The sequence below is a fragment of the Rhinoderma darwinii genome, chromosome 4 (genome assembly GCF_050947455.1).
Source record: "Rhinoderma darwinii isolate aRhiDar2 chromosome 4, aRhiDar2.hap1, whole genome shotgun sequence".
Classification (NCBI taxonomy): Eukaryota; Metazoa; Chordata; class Amphibia; order Anura; family Rhinodermatidae; genus Rhinoderma; species Rhinoderma darwinii.
In genome coordinates, this window is record NC_134690.1 from 196722554 (window position 1) to 196740046 (window position 17493).

At 38.9% G+C, this 17493-nt stretch overlaps 1 protein-coding gene across 1 annotated transcript in view; it reads right to left on the reverse strand.

Annotated features, from left to right (window-relative positions):
- The window catches only part of COL12A1 (collagen type XII alpha 1 chain), a 150054-nt gene extending 132887 nt beyond the window's left edge, over positions 1-17167 (reverse strand). The window contains exons 1-2 of the mRNA XM_075862036.1: positions 17013-17167; positions 11637-11747 (exon numbers count right to left, since the gene is read on the reverse strand). Coding sequence (XP_075718151.1) covers positions 11637-11709 — 73 coding nt within the window. The 5' untranslated portion in view covers positions 11710-11747; positions 17013-17167. The remainder of the gene's footprint in view (positions 1-11636; positions 11748-17012) is intronic.
- Between the last annotated feature and the right edge of the window lie 326 nt (positions 17168-17493).

Below are 17493 nucleotides of genomic sequence, written 5' to 3' on the forward strand. Positions count from 1 at the left end.
TTGTAATATGCCATTTCATTACATGGTTTCTCTACCAAAAATCCACATTTGTTATGGGATATCCGACTTATTAAACGGAAGATCCGTTTTCTTTCTCATTATAATTATAGTGATATTATGTGAAATTATACCAAAAAAAAACAAATCTTCATTAAATAACCCCCAAGTAAACTAAGGCCATTTAAATATTACTAGGAAATTATCTGGGGTGAAACTATAGGGGGTGCACCCGGTCCCTGGACGCTTAGGGGGCTCAAAAGGATCATTCTGGCCCATATGAGGAGTCCAGTACTATGAATTATGTCTAAATGTGGGGGGACTCTGTTACAGGCTTTTCATTGGGGCCCAGGAGCTTCATGGTAATAGTCTATGGTTAATTCCATGGAAGTTGAGTACCACAAAAAGACTTCAGGAACCATACCTATCCCATGGACAACAGCTGTTTATAAAGAATTTGCCTATCTGACATAGGATCCATTGAAACCAATGAGTGCTGCTTCTATAACAGGTAGACAGGTAGTCCATACTAGAAACAGCATTTTGACATCAAAATGCATGTATGGATTTTCACAAAAGACTGGTTAATGATGGCAAGACGGAATCACAGCACGCGGATGAGCATTGTTTAGAATACTGCGAGCATACAGTGGAGAGGGCACGTTAACCCACACATAACTGCACACGGAAAAAAATCAGATGGTTGATAACAGGTATGATTGGACAAAAAAAATGAAAGGAATTCTCTGCATGTAGATCATTTCATGGCATCATGCGATGTACATGAAATCGTGATTTGCTTGAGCTCACCAAAATGAACAAAAGCCTCCATGTACAGACTGCATTACACACAGACTTTTTGTGTCTTATTTTATAATGATATTCACTCATTTTGTAAATCAAGACTACCGTCAGTGCAAAGTGAGAATTATTAGCGGGTAAGGAAGCAACGTGTCTGCGCTCTAAAGGGTTACTTTACTTTTAATCAATGGTAAGACTGGTTCGATCCTATTTTTGATCTTGGCTACAAGGAATAGAGACCAGTTTGTATGTTCCCACATGATACATTATCAACTTACTGAATCAGTTTCTGATTTTCCACTTAAAAGTTTAAGAAGTTCTATCATTGGCAGCAGAGGGAAAGCATGCTGGTCCCCATTCATATTATATATAGATTATAACTAATTGAAAAGCTTTATCATGCAGTATACATTTATCATATACAAACTATTACCATTTGTATCCATATCTAGAATATCTCTCTTTTCTGCCGTTTTATTTATTGCACCGAGACTATTTTGGTATATATAATCTTATTATAGGACAATGTTCATATTAGAGGAATCTATAGTGACATATGGTGGAACATTAATGCCATGAGCTGGAAAATGCTATAGCAAAGAAAGACTTGGTGTTTCTATTCGTCACCATTTTCAAGATTTCTGCTTGCTGTCAGTAAAAGGAGATATTCTTGCTTACATTCAGAAGCTGGAAATTAGTCCTGATAAAGTCCTGATGACACAGTTTCAAGAGATAGCTCTAATATACCTAATGGGCCGTGCACCCATGATCAGGAGAGGTTGTCAGCCTCTGGATGCAAACAAGAATGTTTCTATACAATGATAGCAAGCAGAGATCCTAAAAATAGGCATTTACATAGCTTTTCACTATGCAGTAAAGTACAATTTCTATGTAAAATTGAAAACCCTTTTAAATTAGGAAACCAAATAAAGACATTGGGGGAATTTGTTAAGCAATGTACGCCAGTTTTCTGGTGTAGAAAAGTCGCAATTTGTGCAAGAACTAGGTTTTTTTGCAAAAATTTGGTGACTTTTTGGTATGTCTGGCGACTTAGACCATTTCTTAAAAAGTGGGTGGAGTATAGCGGAAGGGGACGAAGCCAGCACAGCGTGTAAATTATAGCGGAAATCTATGCCAGCTTGTGGCAGTGTAGATTTCCAATATAATTTACACGCTTTAAATTATGGCGCACGACAGATGAGGATTCAAGAAATGTATTAAGAGGCGTGCACCTCTAAATTAATGTATCACATTTAACTCCAGCAACATTCATGGCATATGGAACGGAAATATAACAAAATCTCCCTCATTGGGTATTATCTTTGAACATTAATCATGGTGGTAAAATTAGGGTATTTAGTAATGTACTAGATCGACAAATTTGTACTCCATTTATGGCCCTGTGAACCCATTAAAGAGCCAGAAAGGATTATTGACTAAATATAGAACTGTTAGATTGGGAACCCCTAGAAAATGAGCCTTTTTGTAAACTGGGCATTATCTTATATGATCTTAGGCCCCATGCACACGACCGTGCCCGCAATCACGGCCCGCGATTGCGGGCACGGCCGGCCGCTGACTGACAGCCGCATTTTCGGGCCGTGCTCCCATACAAAGTATGGGAGCACGGCCCGCAAAATGCGAAAGAACGGACATGTTCCATAATTCCCGGAACATTTCCACGGCACTGACACCCTTCCGTAGTGCTACGGAAAGGTGTCAGTGTTCAATGAAAGCGAATGGCTCCGTTTTTGCGGACCGCAATTGCGGTCCGCAAAAACGGAGGTTTTTTACGATCGTGTGCATGGGGCCTTAGTAGGTATATCTTATAGGCCCCTTTCAGATGTTGCACTTGGCCCACAGAACCCTGTAAACTATGGATGCCTCATAATTTGCAGTATATTTGTTTAGATTAAGTTTATGTTTCATGCTGGATGGTTTTATATAATTCTCTAAAGCAGTTAATGAAAACTCTGCTGTATTTTATTATGTTGGAGTCATGCAAAAGCTTCTATCAGTTATGAATAATATGCATTTCAAGCCTGCAATTAAATAAATGGAATATCATTATAAAATACTATTTCGGTAGCCATGGCTCAGGACAAATTTAATGCAAAGGCAGACAGAACCGACCTGAGCATGCTTCAAAAAGGTATCAGTACATGGTAAAGAGGTGGCACCAACCTGGACAGCAATTTGACCTGTTGTGCAGATGACTTAGGCTTTAACTGCCCGAGAACAGTAGCAGCCCAACTTGGTTAACTCCAAAAGACCGGATTCCAAGAAAAAGCTGACTGTGGGGAAAAATCTTTAGCATCTGAAAAATCTGTCAACCTGTACAGCAACGTATGGATCTTGTGGTAGAAGGTTTGCTTTCAATTCTCCCCACATGGAAGTGTTTGTGAATATACCTCCTGATACAGTCATAACAAGACGTCATCACATAGCATACACTTGGCAGAAATTCCCAATTCTTTGCATGCTTAAGTGTCGATCTCATCACAAAAATAAAATGAAATTATGAACTGTGACTATTCCACATTGTTTCGACCTTTTTAGGTGACATTTCCAGAAAAAGGACTCAACGGCGTTTCGTTAATGTTGACGAAAAAGGATTACATGGACAAAACAACTGGTTATGGTCATACAGTATGCTGTAATGCTTTGTATATTGTAGAAGTACTCTGTAATGGTAGATTTCCCATCACAAATAGTGATGACTTATTGCTAGGATATGCCATCACTTTCTCATCTGTAGGGTTCCAACTGCTATGACCCCCACCGATCCTGAAAATTATGGATCTGCAGTGGTGGTTTTCAAGTTAATGGCCTGTGCTGCAGCCCTCTGAACAGATGTAGCGGAAGCGCCAGAGTGCAGGGAAAAACAATGTGGATCTACATCGCTTGACTAGTGCTGTAGCCCCTTTCTTCTCAGTATTGGTGGGGGTCCTGGCAGTCAGATCCCCACTGATCAGAAAGTGATGGCATATCCTTGAAATAAACCTTCATTTTCTGTGATAGGAATAACCCTTTAATTATAGTAAACAACTCTAGCTGGAAGAGTGACTGAGGAATATTCTTAAAGCGGGCCTGTCACCTCTTCTTATGAGTCTATTTTAGTAAATACCTGTATTCCCCATGAGATAACAATTCTGGAGCATCTTTTCTTACAGCTCTGCATTTTGCTGTTCATCTCTAAAGGCACAAATTGGCAGCAAATTCTCCAGCGGAAAATTTCCGCTACGTCTGAACGTTCCCTTATTTCTCCTGGAAGTGAATGAATAAATTGACAACTTGGTATTACCATTCCCCTCGTCAATGGGACGTGTCCCTACCAAACTTGAACTATCTTGGGACATACCCTATTGGAGGGGATTGGTTACGGCCAGTTACCCAAATTACATTTATAGGATGAATGACAGAGGAACTGCACAACACGGAATTCTAAGAAAAGATGCTCCAGAATTTGTATTTCATAAGTTAAAACAGACATGTCAGGAAAGCTCACAGTTGCTCTTTAAAACATATACCGCACATATAGAAAAGCGCTGAATGTGATTCCAGACATCCAGTCTATTCAGCACCTGCGCACATTTTCTTTCACATTTACTTATTAAGAAGCTAAATATGATAAAATTGAAGAAAGATAACTACTTGGAGATACTGTAGGAATCCTGCTTCTGCCATTACAAATGTTAAGCATGGTTTGGCACATCCAAAAATTATTTAGAGACTGATCATAGGAAGATCTGCATTTTAACACATTAATAACTTCTGAGGTCTAGAGCGAATTTATATACACATTTACACAATATATATATAATATATATATCTGTGTATATATATATACATATATATATATATATATATACATATATATATATATATATATATATATGTGTGTATATATATATATATATATATATATATATATATATGTGTGTATATATATATATATATATATATATATATATATATATAGCCTGTGCACACTGTCTAATTCTTCAGTTCTTCAGCATATGTAGAATATGTGATGCGAGATTCTATAGGTACTGAATGCTGAAATTTAGCAAACATTTGCCACACCCATGGAAACATGTACAGGAATAATAAATAAGAAAGGGAGAAGACATCAAGCTAACACTAGTCACTATGTTGTTAACACAAACAAAAAACAATATGGCATTGCAGAATTGATTCAGAAAAAAGTAAACTTGATTTGTGCTATTTTTATGTCAGTAAATATAACAAATGGAAGGGAGAATTATAAACTTTCTGGGAAATAACTTGGCTTTGTCACTTTTCTAAATGCACTCCACTGTCTCAGAAATAATGGTGCAGTATATACAAATTTACAGCTGGGTTTCAATTGTGTGTGTGATCCTTGTATCTAAGATACACTAGACATATGAATTATTGCAGGATGTAAGTCTACTTGAGGCTTTGACCTTGAGTTAATAGGGAAAATAAAGATCAGCAATTTTGAAACATTACATTATAAAACATGGAATTTGTTCTGTTCTAGCTGTGAATAAAACAAACAATGAATCATATAAACCATGGAATAATATAAAGATAGAATGTATGATGGAAAGTATTCAATGCCCTTGAATTAAAATGGCAACTTTTGGCAACTTTTTGATCCTGTTTTCTTGCATTTTTATGGAAAGCGAGGTGACCAAGAACAGAAATTCGTCCGGTGGGTTAAAAACCATAGTTCAGACTATTAAGGATGCAGTGATATTAGCTATGTTTACTTTTTTTTTATTGCTTACATTATTTTATGTAAAATATAGGACAAGAGGTTGTTTTTTTTTTTACTTTTAGTTGTTTTCATTTTTGAAACTTTTATTAAAAATGTTTTTACATTTGTTCTTTACCATGCGATCATTAGATCACTCTTGCAATACAATGCATTACTTATGTATTGCCTTTATCTGTGCTCTACTACTAGATCACAGAAGGCAGACTTGTAGGCCTTCAATAGGCCACATGTTGTTTGACAAACTCAAAACGTGTTTTCTTATGTTTTTCTTTAAACAATGCCTTTTCTCTGGCCAATCTTTCATAAAGTCCCTCTCTGTCTAGTGTACGGCTTATAGTGGTCCTATGGACAGATACTTCTATCTCCGCTGTGGATCTTTGGAGCTCCTTCATGTTATCGTTGACGTTTTTGTTGAATCTCTGATTAATGCCCTCCTTGCCCAGTCTATAAATTTTGGAGGGTGGCCTTCTCTTGTCAGGTTTGTAGTTTTGACATATTCTTTCCATTTTGTTACAATGGATTTAATGATGACCTGTGGGATGTTTAAAGTTTAGGATATTTTTGTTCTTACCCAACCCTGATCTATACCTCCATAACTTTGTCTCTGACCTGCTTGGAAAGCCCCTTGGTCTTTATTTTGCTTGCTTAGTGGTTACAGACTCAGGGGCCTGTCAGAATAGGTGTATTTATACTGACATCATGTGACTGATCATGTGACACTTTGGTTGCATACAGGGGAACCTTATTATATTAATTGTGACTCCTGAAGTTAATTGGTTTGACCCGACCAGAGCGTTTTCATAGTGAAGGAAGTGAATACATAAGCACTCACAACTTTTCAGGCTTTCATGGTTTTTTTAACAAGGTATTTTTCCATTCCACTGTAACATTTTGAACTATTTTTTTAGGTCCATTACATAAAATCTAATTTCAAATCCATTTTAATTCCAGGTTGTAATGCAACAAAACAGGAAAAACACCAAGGGGGTGAATACTTTCACAAGGCACTCTATGTGAAGGCTTGATACAGGGATATTAGACTGAGAGCCACAATTGTGAGAATGGCATTCTTTGTACGGTGTTTGAGAATATTACCATATTATATATGAACATTAAATTTCTTATAGTTCTATACTTATTAAGAATGTAAAATACACAACTGTATATCTTAATATCTTAGGCTTCGTTCACATCTGCAACAGGGTTCCGTTAGTGGGTTCCTTCAAACCTTTCTGTCAGGGGAACCCACGAACGGAAACCATAGCTTTCCATTTGCATTACCATTGATTTCATTGGTAACGCTTCCATTGCTAATGGTTTCCATGTCTCCGTTCCGTAAATTTTCAGTTCTTTTGACGGAATCAAAAGCACAGTCGTCTATGTTATTGATTCCATCAAAAAAATGAAAAAACTTACGGAAGAGAGACAAACGGAAACCATTAGCAATGGAAGTATTACCATTAAAATCAATGGTAATGCTAACGGAAAGCTATGGTTTTCGTTTGGTATCCGTTCGTGGGTTCCTGTGACGGAAAGGTCTGATGGAACCCACGAACGGAACACTGACGCAGATGTGAACAAAGCCTTACATGTACACACTCATTATTTGAGATACATGAACCAACAGAATAAGGTCATTACACTCTTAATAAATGGGCCGATCTCTAGATACATTCTAAGTAGAGTCATAAGATTAGCCTCAAGAGCCTTTCAATTATATTTTGGCAGATACTTCCTGAAGAAAAATTAGTAGTAGACTAGAATTAGTGATTAATCCTGTATTTTATATTGAATAATATATATTACAAGCCTAAGGGAAAATAAAAATATACAACCGGTTAGTTAAAATGCCTTTAAGGGAAATTAGCTCATATACAATCAATCCAATATGCAGTTAATTTGTGTAGATCCAGTCAATGAAGCAAGCATTGAAGAGATCCTGACTTTGTTAATATAGTCTAATGTAGCATTCCAGGAATATTCTCCATATAAACACATGCTCGATGCTGCGTTAATGTATTATCATCTGCATACCATGTCCAAGAAACCACACAGCTTAGCAGCATCACGTTCAAGTAACTCACTGCCAAAAATGGTTGTAGCTCATTCCTTCACTTTACAAATAGATTAAGGGTTTGCAAAAGAAAAAACGGCATTTTGGCCATTTTCTTGTAAGGCAGTTGTTTGGCATTGCAGTGCTGGATAATAAGTTTAAAGGCAGCAACCGAAAACATGTAGATAAATTATCACTCCTGTCTGTATGGCAATAAATTGTTTTTTGGATACTACTGAAATTATGATTTTATATGAAGTCAATTTTCATAGCTAAGGCTATTGTTTATTGCAAATATTAGTTATTAATACCAATAATTAGGGGCGTAGCAGGGGGAGGTGGGATATGTGTCTGGGTACTGGATGCCAGTACCCCTTGAGAAAGCTGATGGCGAAACGCGTGTCGGGGGAGTTTAGTGTGGAGATACTGTGTGTGACTCACCATGCAATCTACGGGTTTGTACAGCTCTCTGAGCCTTTGGTTTGGGCTATTCCTTCTGTAAGTTATATAATCTCATTTTGGATTTATCTAGATATCTGTGCACATTCCTATGTGGTACTGGTTAGGAGTGCAGCTTATCTATGGCCTTTTTGCCCTATGATATGGCTTTAGGTGTGTGTATATATATATATCTACTTTGGACTCATTTTTCTGTACTTTACCGCATCACATGATGTTTATATGGTACTAGCATGTTATTTGTGTAGCCCTCTTCGTATCTTCACACTACTTTTTAATTTGTCTGTATAATTTATTTTAATTCTTGATGGCCAATATGTTGTTATGTTTATTGTAATAAAGTTTTTTTTATATTTTCATGGTACAAACCTCGTGCTGTGTGGTATTTATTCAGTTTTGGATACATTATATGTCCTCACACATCTTTATAGGTACTCATTCCCGGATGCCAGGGAGTAGCTTTGTGCAATGCTAGGGCAGCAAACTACTAAAGAAAAAGGACTAAATACAAATCTGCCAATAATAGAAGTTGACAAACACCTTTCACAGAAAAAAGGAAACCCTTTCCTTTTGATCAGATAAATGTATGAACTGTAAAAGATTTACAGTTGTATCTCCATATAGCTCAAACGCAAAGTAAGGCTCTGTTCACATATGTTGACATTTAATGGAGTCTGTCAGGGTTCTGTCATGGTTTCTGTTACCTGGACTGGAGGAACAGCACTGCATGCAGCAATATTCTTGGGGCTTATCCACACACAACGAAATTGCTGCAGAAAATTTCTGCAGCAATTCCGTTGAAGAACGCAGACATTCCGCTGCGGCAAAAACGCACCATTTCTTTTGCTGCATTTTTCACAATATTAGGTGATCGTGACATCTCCTCTGAAAAACGCAGCAATTCTGGCCACTTTCTGCAGCAGGAATTTACACGCTGCGGTACAAAAAATACGCACCGCAGGTCAATTTCTGCTCTGAATTGTTTTGCAGCATGTGGATGAGATTTGTTAAATCTCATCCACTGTTCTGCTACTGTATTCTGCTGCATTTTTTCCGTCCGAAATTCCGTCCAGAAAAATACGCGGCAATTCTGCAGCGTGTAGACGAGCCCTTGCAGTCACATGTGACGGAATTGCTGACAGAGCCTCTAATGCATATATGGACAGAGTTGAAGATATACTATATAGATATGATGTTTTCTGGTGTGACAAATGTTTACTGTATCTCAGCAGCAAACAGTACTATGCAGAAATCTTTCAGAGCACTGAGTATCTATGACATGTACTGAGCAGCTGTTTAAAGTCATGTAAAAGGTTATATTAGGGAACTGCATAAATAGCCATTTCCTTTCATAATATCGTGTGGGGCTTTGTGGGAAATACCACAACCTCACAGGATCTGAGAGAAGACTGCCTCTATATACTCAATGCACTGCAGACAGAAGCTGTAGTGATGTGCTGTCTAGGGGTGGACGGACATAGCATATGAGCAGTCTGTGCAACTGCAATGTGGCTCAGTAGGCAAGGGGGGCCACCACTATCTTTAAGTCTTTCTATCATATCATTTAATCAAATTGGTCCTAAGTTCTGTGCTGCTTATTTTAATAATATGTATAGGACTTAGTGCTTCTTTTTCCTGATTCAGAACTCAAAATGACCTTTATATAGTCAGAGTTAAATAATAAAATTCTGGCTGCCTTCAGTTACCACTAGGTGGAGGTCACTGCATACAGAGTCATGCAGTTAATATTGAATTCAAAGGGAGCTGTATAAATGCATATACAATGATCTCCCTCTAGTGGCAGTTGAATTCATCTAAGATGGTAAAGGGGATTTCACACAATAGGCAGCTATGTTATATCACTAGGACAGACATTTCTTATTGATCGTGGGATCTGACTACTGGGACCACAATTAATCCTTAGAAGGAAGGGGCTATGATCCCCTCAGCATTTTCTTTTTACAATGCTGCTCCCAACCAAGCTTTGTGCCGAAAACTACAACACAGCTCCATTCAAGTGCATAGGACTGCACAGTGCAGGGTTGGCAGTGACATTGTGTAGAGAAAAAAAATCTGAAGTGGCCACTGAGTTTTAGTAGCACTGCGGCCCTTTCTTCCCTTCCATAACTTGCTACTGTAGAAACCCCCCCCCCCCCCTCCCCCCACAAACTCTATGGCTGTATAAAGGAAAGAAAGGAAATTGGAGCTCTGTAACAGAAGGGAAAAAAGCTCTGATCCCTATAAAGATATATTATGAACTTAATTATGACGAAATTCTAACTAAAATTATTTAAATAAAACAAAATGATAAATTGCACATAAGGGACTATGTTAATGATATTTACTGGTGATTTGCAATTTATCATAGAAATTGGCACACTAGTGGAAGATCCTTCTAGAAAACCAAGAGAGAGGAACTCTATAATGAGGGGTATACACACTTTCCTTGCACATGTCCATCCTTGGTGCGGATATGTATCAGGCTGCAGTAAAACTGCTGAAATCCTCTGTACCTCTGCAGGGTTATTATTAGAACACCCTCGGTCATTCTGACAATTTGATAATGAGGGCACTATTTATTTATGCATCTCCCTATTATAATCTTTAATAGTGTTTATAGATGGAGCTCCACTATGCAATTCTCAGCGGTTTTTCAACTATATAAGAGGCCTGTTCACATCAGCGCTGCCCTTCCGTTGAGAGGTTCCGTCGGGTTAACCCCTCAACGGAAAGGCAAACGGAAACTTTAGCTTCTGTTTGCATCACCATTGATCTCAATGGTGATGGAAACTTTGCTAATGGTTTCCGTTTGTCACCGTTGTGAACGGGTTCCGTTGTTTTGACGGAATCAATAGCGCAGTCTTTTATTAACTATAGATAATAACTCATAACTAAATATCTAATAAGAATAGACAGCAGCAGTGAGGAATACCGGATTGATACAATTATTATTCTTCACATTTAGTATATTTGTAGTAAAAGTTTGATTTCTTAAAGTTTTACAAAATTATTCTTCATTTTGTCATACCTATTGCTACTAAACCACACTGCCCATAATGCCCAAATGATGGCATGGATAATATGCCTTAGCACAATTATAGGTAGCCCGATGTACACAGAGATTAACAAACTGTCATTCAAATTTTATAACAAAATAGAAATAAATAATAATTATTTACAGCATGTACATACATTGTATAACAATGTTATTATATGTAGATGTTTCACAATGCACAAGTGCCACTCAGGAGGGGTGTGCCAGTGCCGGAAGGCTTGTAATATAATACCTTCATGCTTACACAAGTTCTTTCTTCCAAATCCGTATGCCTTGAAGACTGGGGATGGCAGTTGCCAAGTCCCTTCCTATTGATCTACTTTGAGTATGAGTTTGACTTTGGTTTTGGGAAGTAAAATGCGTTATTTGCACGACACAAGAAAGGACAAAGAGAAAAGACAAACAGAAGAGAAAGAAATAAATAGATGAGAAATAAGAAATAGAGGAAAAATGACAGGCCTATTCCCTTATTGACTAAATAATAAGATGAGAAATCAATGAATTACCTTCTGCCTCTATAGGAGATAAAAGCAGGATAGCATATAGCGCCGTCACTGCAAAGTAAAGCCGAATTTTCATTTCTTTGGATTTTATGGTTCACAACAACATGAATGGATCTGAAATAATAAAAGAAATAACATTTAAAACAGCAAGTCAAATTTGTCTACTTTATTTGCATTATTAGTCCCTTTGGGTCTCCTTTTCCTTCCCTTCAACCAGGGCTTTTGCTAAATGATATGAGATATTTAGCCGGGGTGTTGGTTTATGCAACATATGTATGAAAATGTCACATACCACTTTGTTGTAATGTAGCCAAAACTGCAACAGACATCATACAGTATCTAAGAAAATGTCAAATAACACTACAGATGACCACAGAAACTTTGGTGGGACCTGTTGACAATCTAATGTCTACAGACATTAGGTTGCCAGCAATTTCCTTCAAAATTTACAGAATCAAGAAGGCTAACTGATTCCAGTATTATTTCCCCATACAGGGATAAGGACAATTGCCAACTTGGGGTTTGTTATTTGTGCTGTTTGTTGCCTTCCTCTGGATCAACACTGCAGGACATAAGGTTGAGCTAGACGGAATCGTGTCTGGTTTTTTTACTTACTATATCATTCGGTACATTATCCACAACTAAAACAGATTCTACCAGGAGTGGAACCTACACAGAGGAAAAGTATAATGGAAAAATGTGTACATTTTCTGTGTTATGGAACCACTCCAGGTTTTGGCTTACAAATGCTGAAGCAAAATACTGCTGTCTAAATAAGGCCGGGGTATTCCTATCTTAGGCTATGTTCACACAGAGTATTTTGGGGAGGAATATCTGCCTCAAAATTCCGTTTGGAACTTTGAGGCAGATTTTCCTCTCCCTGCACGCCGATTTTCGTGGCGATTTTCGCGCCGTTTTTCGCCCACGGCCATTGAGCGCCGCGGGCATAAAACAGCGCGAAATACGCTTTCTCTGCCTCCCATTGAAGTCAATGGGAGGTCAGAGGCGGAAGCGCCCGAAGATAGGGCATGTCGCTTCTTTTTCCCGCGAGGCAGTTTTACTGCCCGCGGGAAAAAGACGCCGACGCCTCCCATTGAAATCAATGGGAGGCATTCTCGGGCCGTTTTTGCCGAGTTTTGCGACGCGGTTACCGCGTCAAAAAACTCTGCAAAATACCCCGTGTGAACATAGCCTTAGACATTTATGACATATCCACAGGATATGCCATAAATGTCTGATAGATGTGAATCCCACCTTTAGGACACACACCTATCCGCAGAATGGGGGTTCCCTGTCCCCGTCCGACTTGCAGCCTCATCCCAGGCTGAGAATGAATGTAGAGGTGCTAGTATTACGAAAACAGTGGAGCTCGCTGTGTTATGCTATTTCCATAATTCCCATTGTAGTATACGAAAGTTACGGAAACAGAGTAGCACTGCAAGCTACGCTGTTTCCATAGATCTAGAGTTCCAAAAACAGCATAGCACAGTGATCTCGGCTGTTACTATAATCCCGGCTATGTCTCCACTGATTCTCCATCTGGATGCGGTAGACACCTCACCAGGTGGGACCGGGCTGGGGGTCCCCTGTTTTAAAAGTCAGTGCGGGTCCTAAAGGTAGCCGCTTCTATCAGACATTTATGGTGTATCCTGCAGATATGCTATAACTGTAAAAGATGGGAATACCCATTTAGGAGCAATGTTGTCTGGAAAAATTAGCTCTCCTCCAGAAGAAAGAAAACTGTCTCTCGAGTGCCACCTATAGATGACTACCCTCTAAGTCAATGTTCAACTCTTTATAGAGCTATGAAACATGACTTGGTTTAGAGCCAAAACAGAGACACCCATCTGCACACAGCAGTATTTTGCGATGGTTTCTCCTCATCGGTACAGAGTAGGGTTTTGGTTAGCTGAGTGAGATGTCTTTGAACAGCTCTTAAAAAGTACTGATTCTCCTTGCGGAGATCCATCTGGTAAGTAGTCCTAAGAGCAATGCTCCCTGGGAAAAAATGTTTGCAAAATTTCTCTCCTCCAGAAGGAAGAGAACTGTCTCTCTAATGTCACCTATGGGTGACTGCTCTGCAAGTCAATGTCCAACTCTTTATAGATCCTGGTTGATTGGCCAAACCAGAAAGAGTCCGAAACAGTCCTGTCTACAGATCGGTATCTCTGGTTTGGCTATAAACCAAGCGCTATTTTGAATGCTAATCTAAAACATGCTAAAACTAATACTGACGGCAATACCAGACTACCACAACCCTCCAGAGGTCCAGAGCCTGTGGCAACTTGCATTCTACAGCTCCTGAGTCTAATTAATCATACCGAGGTGATCATCTACAGGAGGAAACCTGAGTGCGGTTATTCTGTTGTACAGAACTGCTAACCACTTCAGTGTTGGTGACTAAGCACATTACTTTTCTATCCCTTCCAGCCCTTCAAATAAATTGGGTGTGAATGCAGGAAGCTATTACCTCAGATTTTCTTCATGACGGCTCCAAGAGTCTAAATTTTCTAAATGACTTGGTCTCATCTAAATTATCTTTAATTATTATTTCATTGACCAATTATTCTGTTATCAGGATTAGATTAATAACCTTTCTATAAAATTGTCCCTAGGGTAGATGTATGCCTTAGAGAAATTCAATGATAAGCCTCATTGGGTACAGGCAAGGTCGTATGTACCATACAGGCAGACCACGCGACTGCTATGGGGTCCCTGGAAAAAGGAGACACAGTCCCGGTTGGCTGTATCCTTTATTTTAATGAGAGGTAAGAACCTGTGCAGGGATACCCTCTCAATTGCTCCTACAAAATAGGGTGCCATGAATTAATCCACGAATCACAGAAAGAAAATGGGGGCAAACAAGCACCAAGTCGTTCTGTCTCAGGTGGTGGGTTTAAGGTGTCATAGTATTAACCAGCACCAGAAGGGAGCCCCATTGTAATCTTTGCTGTGAGACCCCCTCATTTCTATGTATACCCCAGGTATACATTCTCTATACAGCACAGTGAGAATATATTAGCACTATCTAAACAACTGGAAAGAATTGAATCATTTATTATTTATTAGAAGCCTATGCAGTTGGAATGATAAAAATGCATATTTATGTTTCCTGCGTTTAATTATATTGTATTACATTTTATAAGGACTCTAACCGTGTATGATGTGTTGACAATACATTTGAGAGTTTCTCAAAAAAAAAAAAAAAACTTGGACAGAGTTCCAATAAAACATGAGATGATGAAGGGTGCTAAAAAAAAATGAACTTAACAGTTCAACGTAAGAGATGTAGATAGCAATATCTGAGAATAACTTTTGTGAAAAGTGTTCACTGAAATGAGGATAGACTCCCCTAGACAATGGAAAGTCTGCCAGTGGGGATGATGAATTCCATTCTACTAACTAGCTGACTATTGCTTAGAAATATGAGCCCACTACCAGCGATGTGGTTAAGGACCCTTTGGACCCTAAGAAGAGTACAACCATGATGTAATGCCCGCGAGGGAGTCATCCGAGGATTGTAAAACACCATGATTGCTGCCACAGATGTTGCTCTAGAAGCAGCAGAAAAGCAGAGCTAGCAGGATTAAGGGTCACAGTTTAGGTTTCCTTTTCTAATCATTCAGGCAGACACAATAAGACTATGTTAGGTAGTGAGTGCAAAACCCATTAACCAGACAGCGCAGACCTGTGTCCCAAAGGTTCCTTTACACTACATTTACACTGTTTAGCATATGATACTAGGGGTTCATTTATCCTGTGCTGATCATTCACAAAACTTTGCCAGTGTTTCCAGGAATCAAAGCAAAGCACACATTCTACTTTCTTAATAAATATGTACTTTCTAGTTAGGAAAATAAGAAACGCATTCTAAAATAAATGGGAATCAATGAACTTAATGTCATAAAACATAACTATAGATATCAGTTAATACAGTCATTGAAATAGCAGAAGTCAAACACAGTCAAAACAAGAGCACCAAGGAAACAGTCACGAGAAGCCCAATAGGTAGAGAACATTATTTGCAGCTTAGTATTCCCAAACCAAAAGGTCTGCATTTCCAGCACACAAGGACTAAGCAATTACTATTTCCTTAGCCCTGGCATCAATGACACATCCACATTCTCTGCTTTAGATTCAACTGCATAATGTTCTTTTTCTAAAGCTTGGAAGTGAACTGGTACAGGTATCATATAACACAGGACATTTCTTTCTTACTTACTCACTGCATCACCTAGTGGCTGGAAAAAATATTACAGCAGTATTAGAACAAATAAAAACGTACTCTTAATGAGTTTGCCTTCTGCCTAATACTTTCCTTTAGGTTTATACCTGTTTTAACACTTTTTATAGAAGGAAGGAACACTTTTTTTTTTTTATAGAAGGAAGACTATTCTGAGAAGCCTTCATTCACAATGTTCTTCTCATTGCCCCCAAAACCCCTTCTCTACTAATACACAAAGTTCATGAATTAGCAGTGTACAAAAATGACTGATATTATGTTAATTTTTTTACTCAAACTTAAAAGCAGCTGTTAGTATGTGCATAGAATACGACTTATCTCACCCCCCCCCCTCCCATTGCCTGTCAACCTATGCTTCCTCAGAAGGGGTAAAACTACAAGTCTCAGCATATACCAATGACTAAAAAGCAAAGCTACAAAAAGTTTCAATAGTAAGAAAAATAAGATCTACTATAAAAATTAAAAAAACAAATAAAATGACTTATGACTGCTTATAATAACATTCATTTCCAATGAAGATCTGCTGAGACCCTGGCTGGGGTGTAATGTCTATGAGTCTATGCAGCAGGAATTCCAGACGGTCAACTCTTTATTACAGACGTTTGCTGATCCGACAATAAATCATGAGAACTTTCCAAAGTTATCTTCCATATGATCCCTGCACTTTAACACTTCTATTGCCATGGGCGCCTGGGGGCAACTTACATCATCTCCTTACCAGCCCCAACTACTCATCTACCCATCTCACAACTTCATTGTCACCAGATCATTAACCTTCACAGGCACTGCATTGTGATACATTGTAACGATTCATTCTTCCATACTAGAAACAAAGCAAACAATATTCTGCCAGCAAAACCCACCATCTCTCCAGCAGTGCAAGTGTTAATCATTAGCTGCAGTACATAATATTGCCTGAAAGGTAAGACATAGCTGAAGGGTTAATCAGCTGGCAACTCTTTCTATGAAATGATGACATCTTACAGCAGACTGAAGCAGCCAGGAGCCTGCAGCTGGATTTAAAGAAAGACTAAGGAGCTGATATGGGAAGAGGGATAGAGAGAAGAGTATCAGCAGCTGCAGCATCGTATCAAGGAGTATTACAGAGTATAGATTACTGCTGTCCAGTATCCAACCTGCGCTATCTGAAGCTCTGCGGACTCCTGGTCTCCTCCGGTCCAGCAGTGGATGTGATGCAGAGGATCTCCTCCTGGTGGCTTACAGGGATGGTCCTTCCTTAAGGACTGTCTTCCTTCAAATGGGAAGCGCCTCTCCCCAATCTGCTCCTTATGAGAGGGCTGTTCCCAAAACTCCTCTAAAGCTCTTACGAAACAGCAGGGGAAGGTGGACCACTGCCACCGGGTGATAGAGGCAATGCTTCTGTATGGGGGAAGGTGGAAGGAGGGAGAGCTGGAAAAAAAAGGGGGAGACTCGGACTTTTTTTTTTTCTAAAAGTTCCACATACTTTTCAAAATTCTTTCTCCATGATTGCAGTTCAGGAGCTAGTGCCAGGGGGTCCTCTGTGTCTTCTCATTGCCAAGGTGAGCAGCCACTCTTGGAAGGAAGCTGGAAGCTCTCTTAGGTTTCCCTGGCAAGTTTACAAAGGGATTTCTCAAA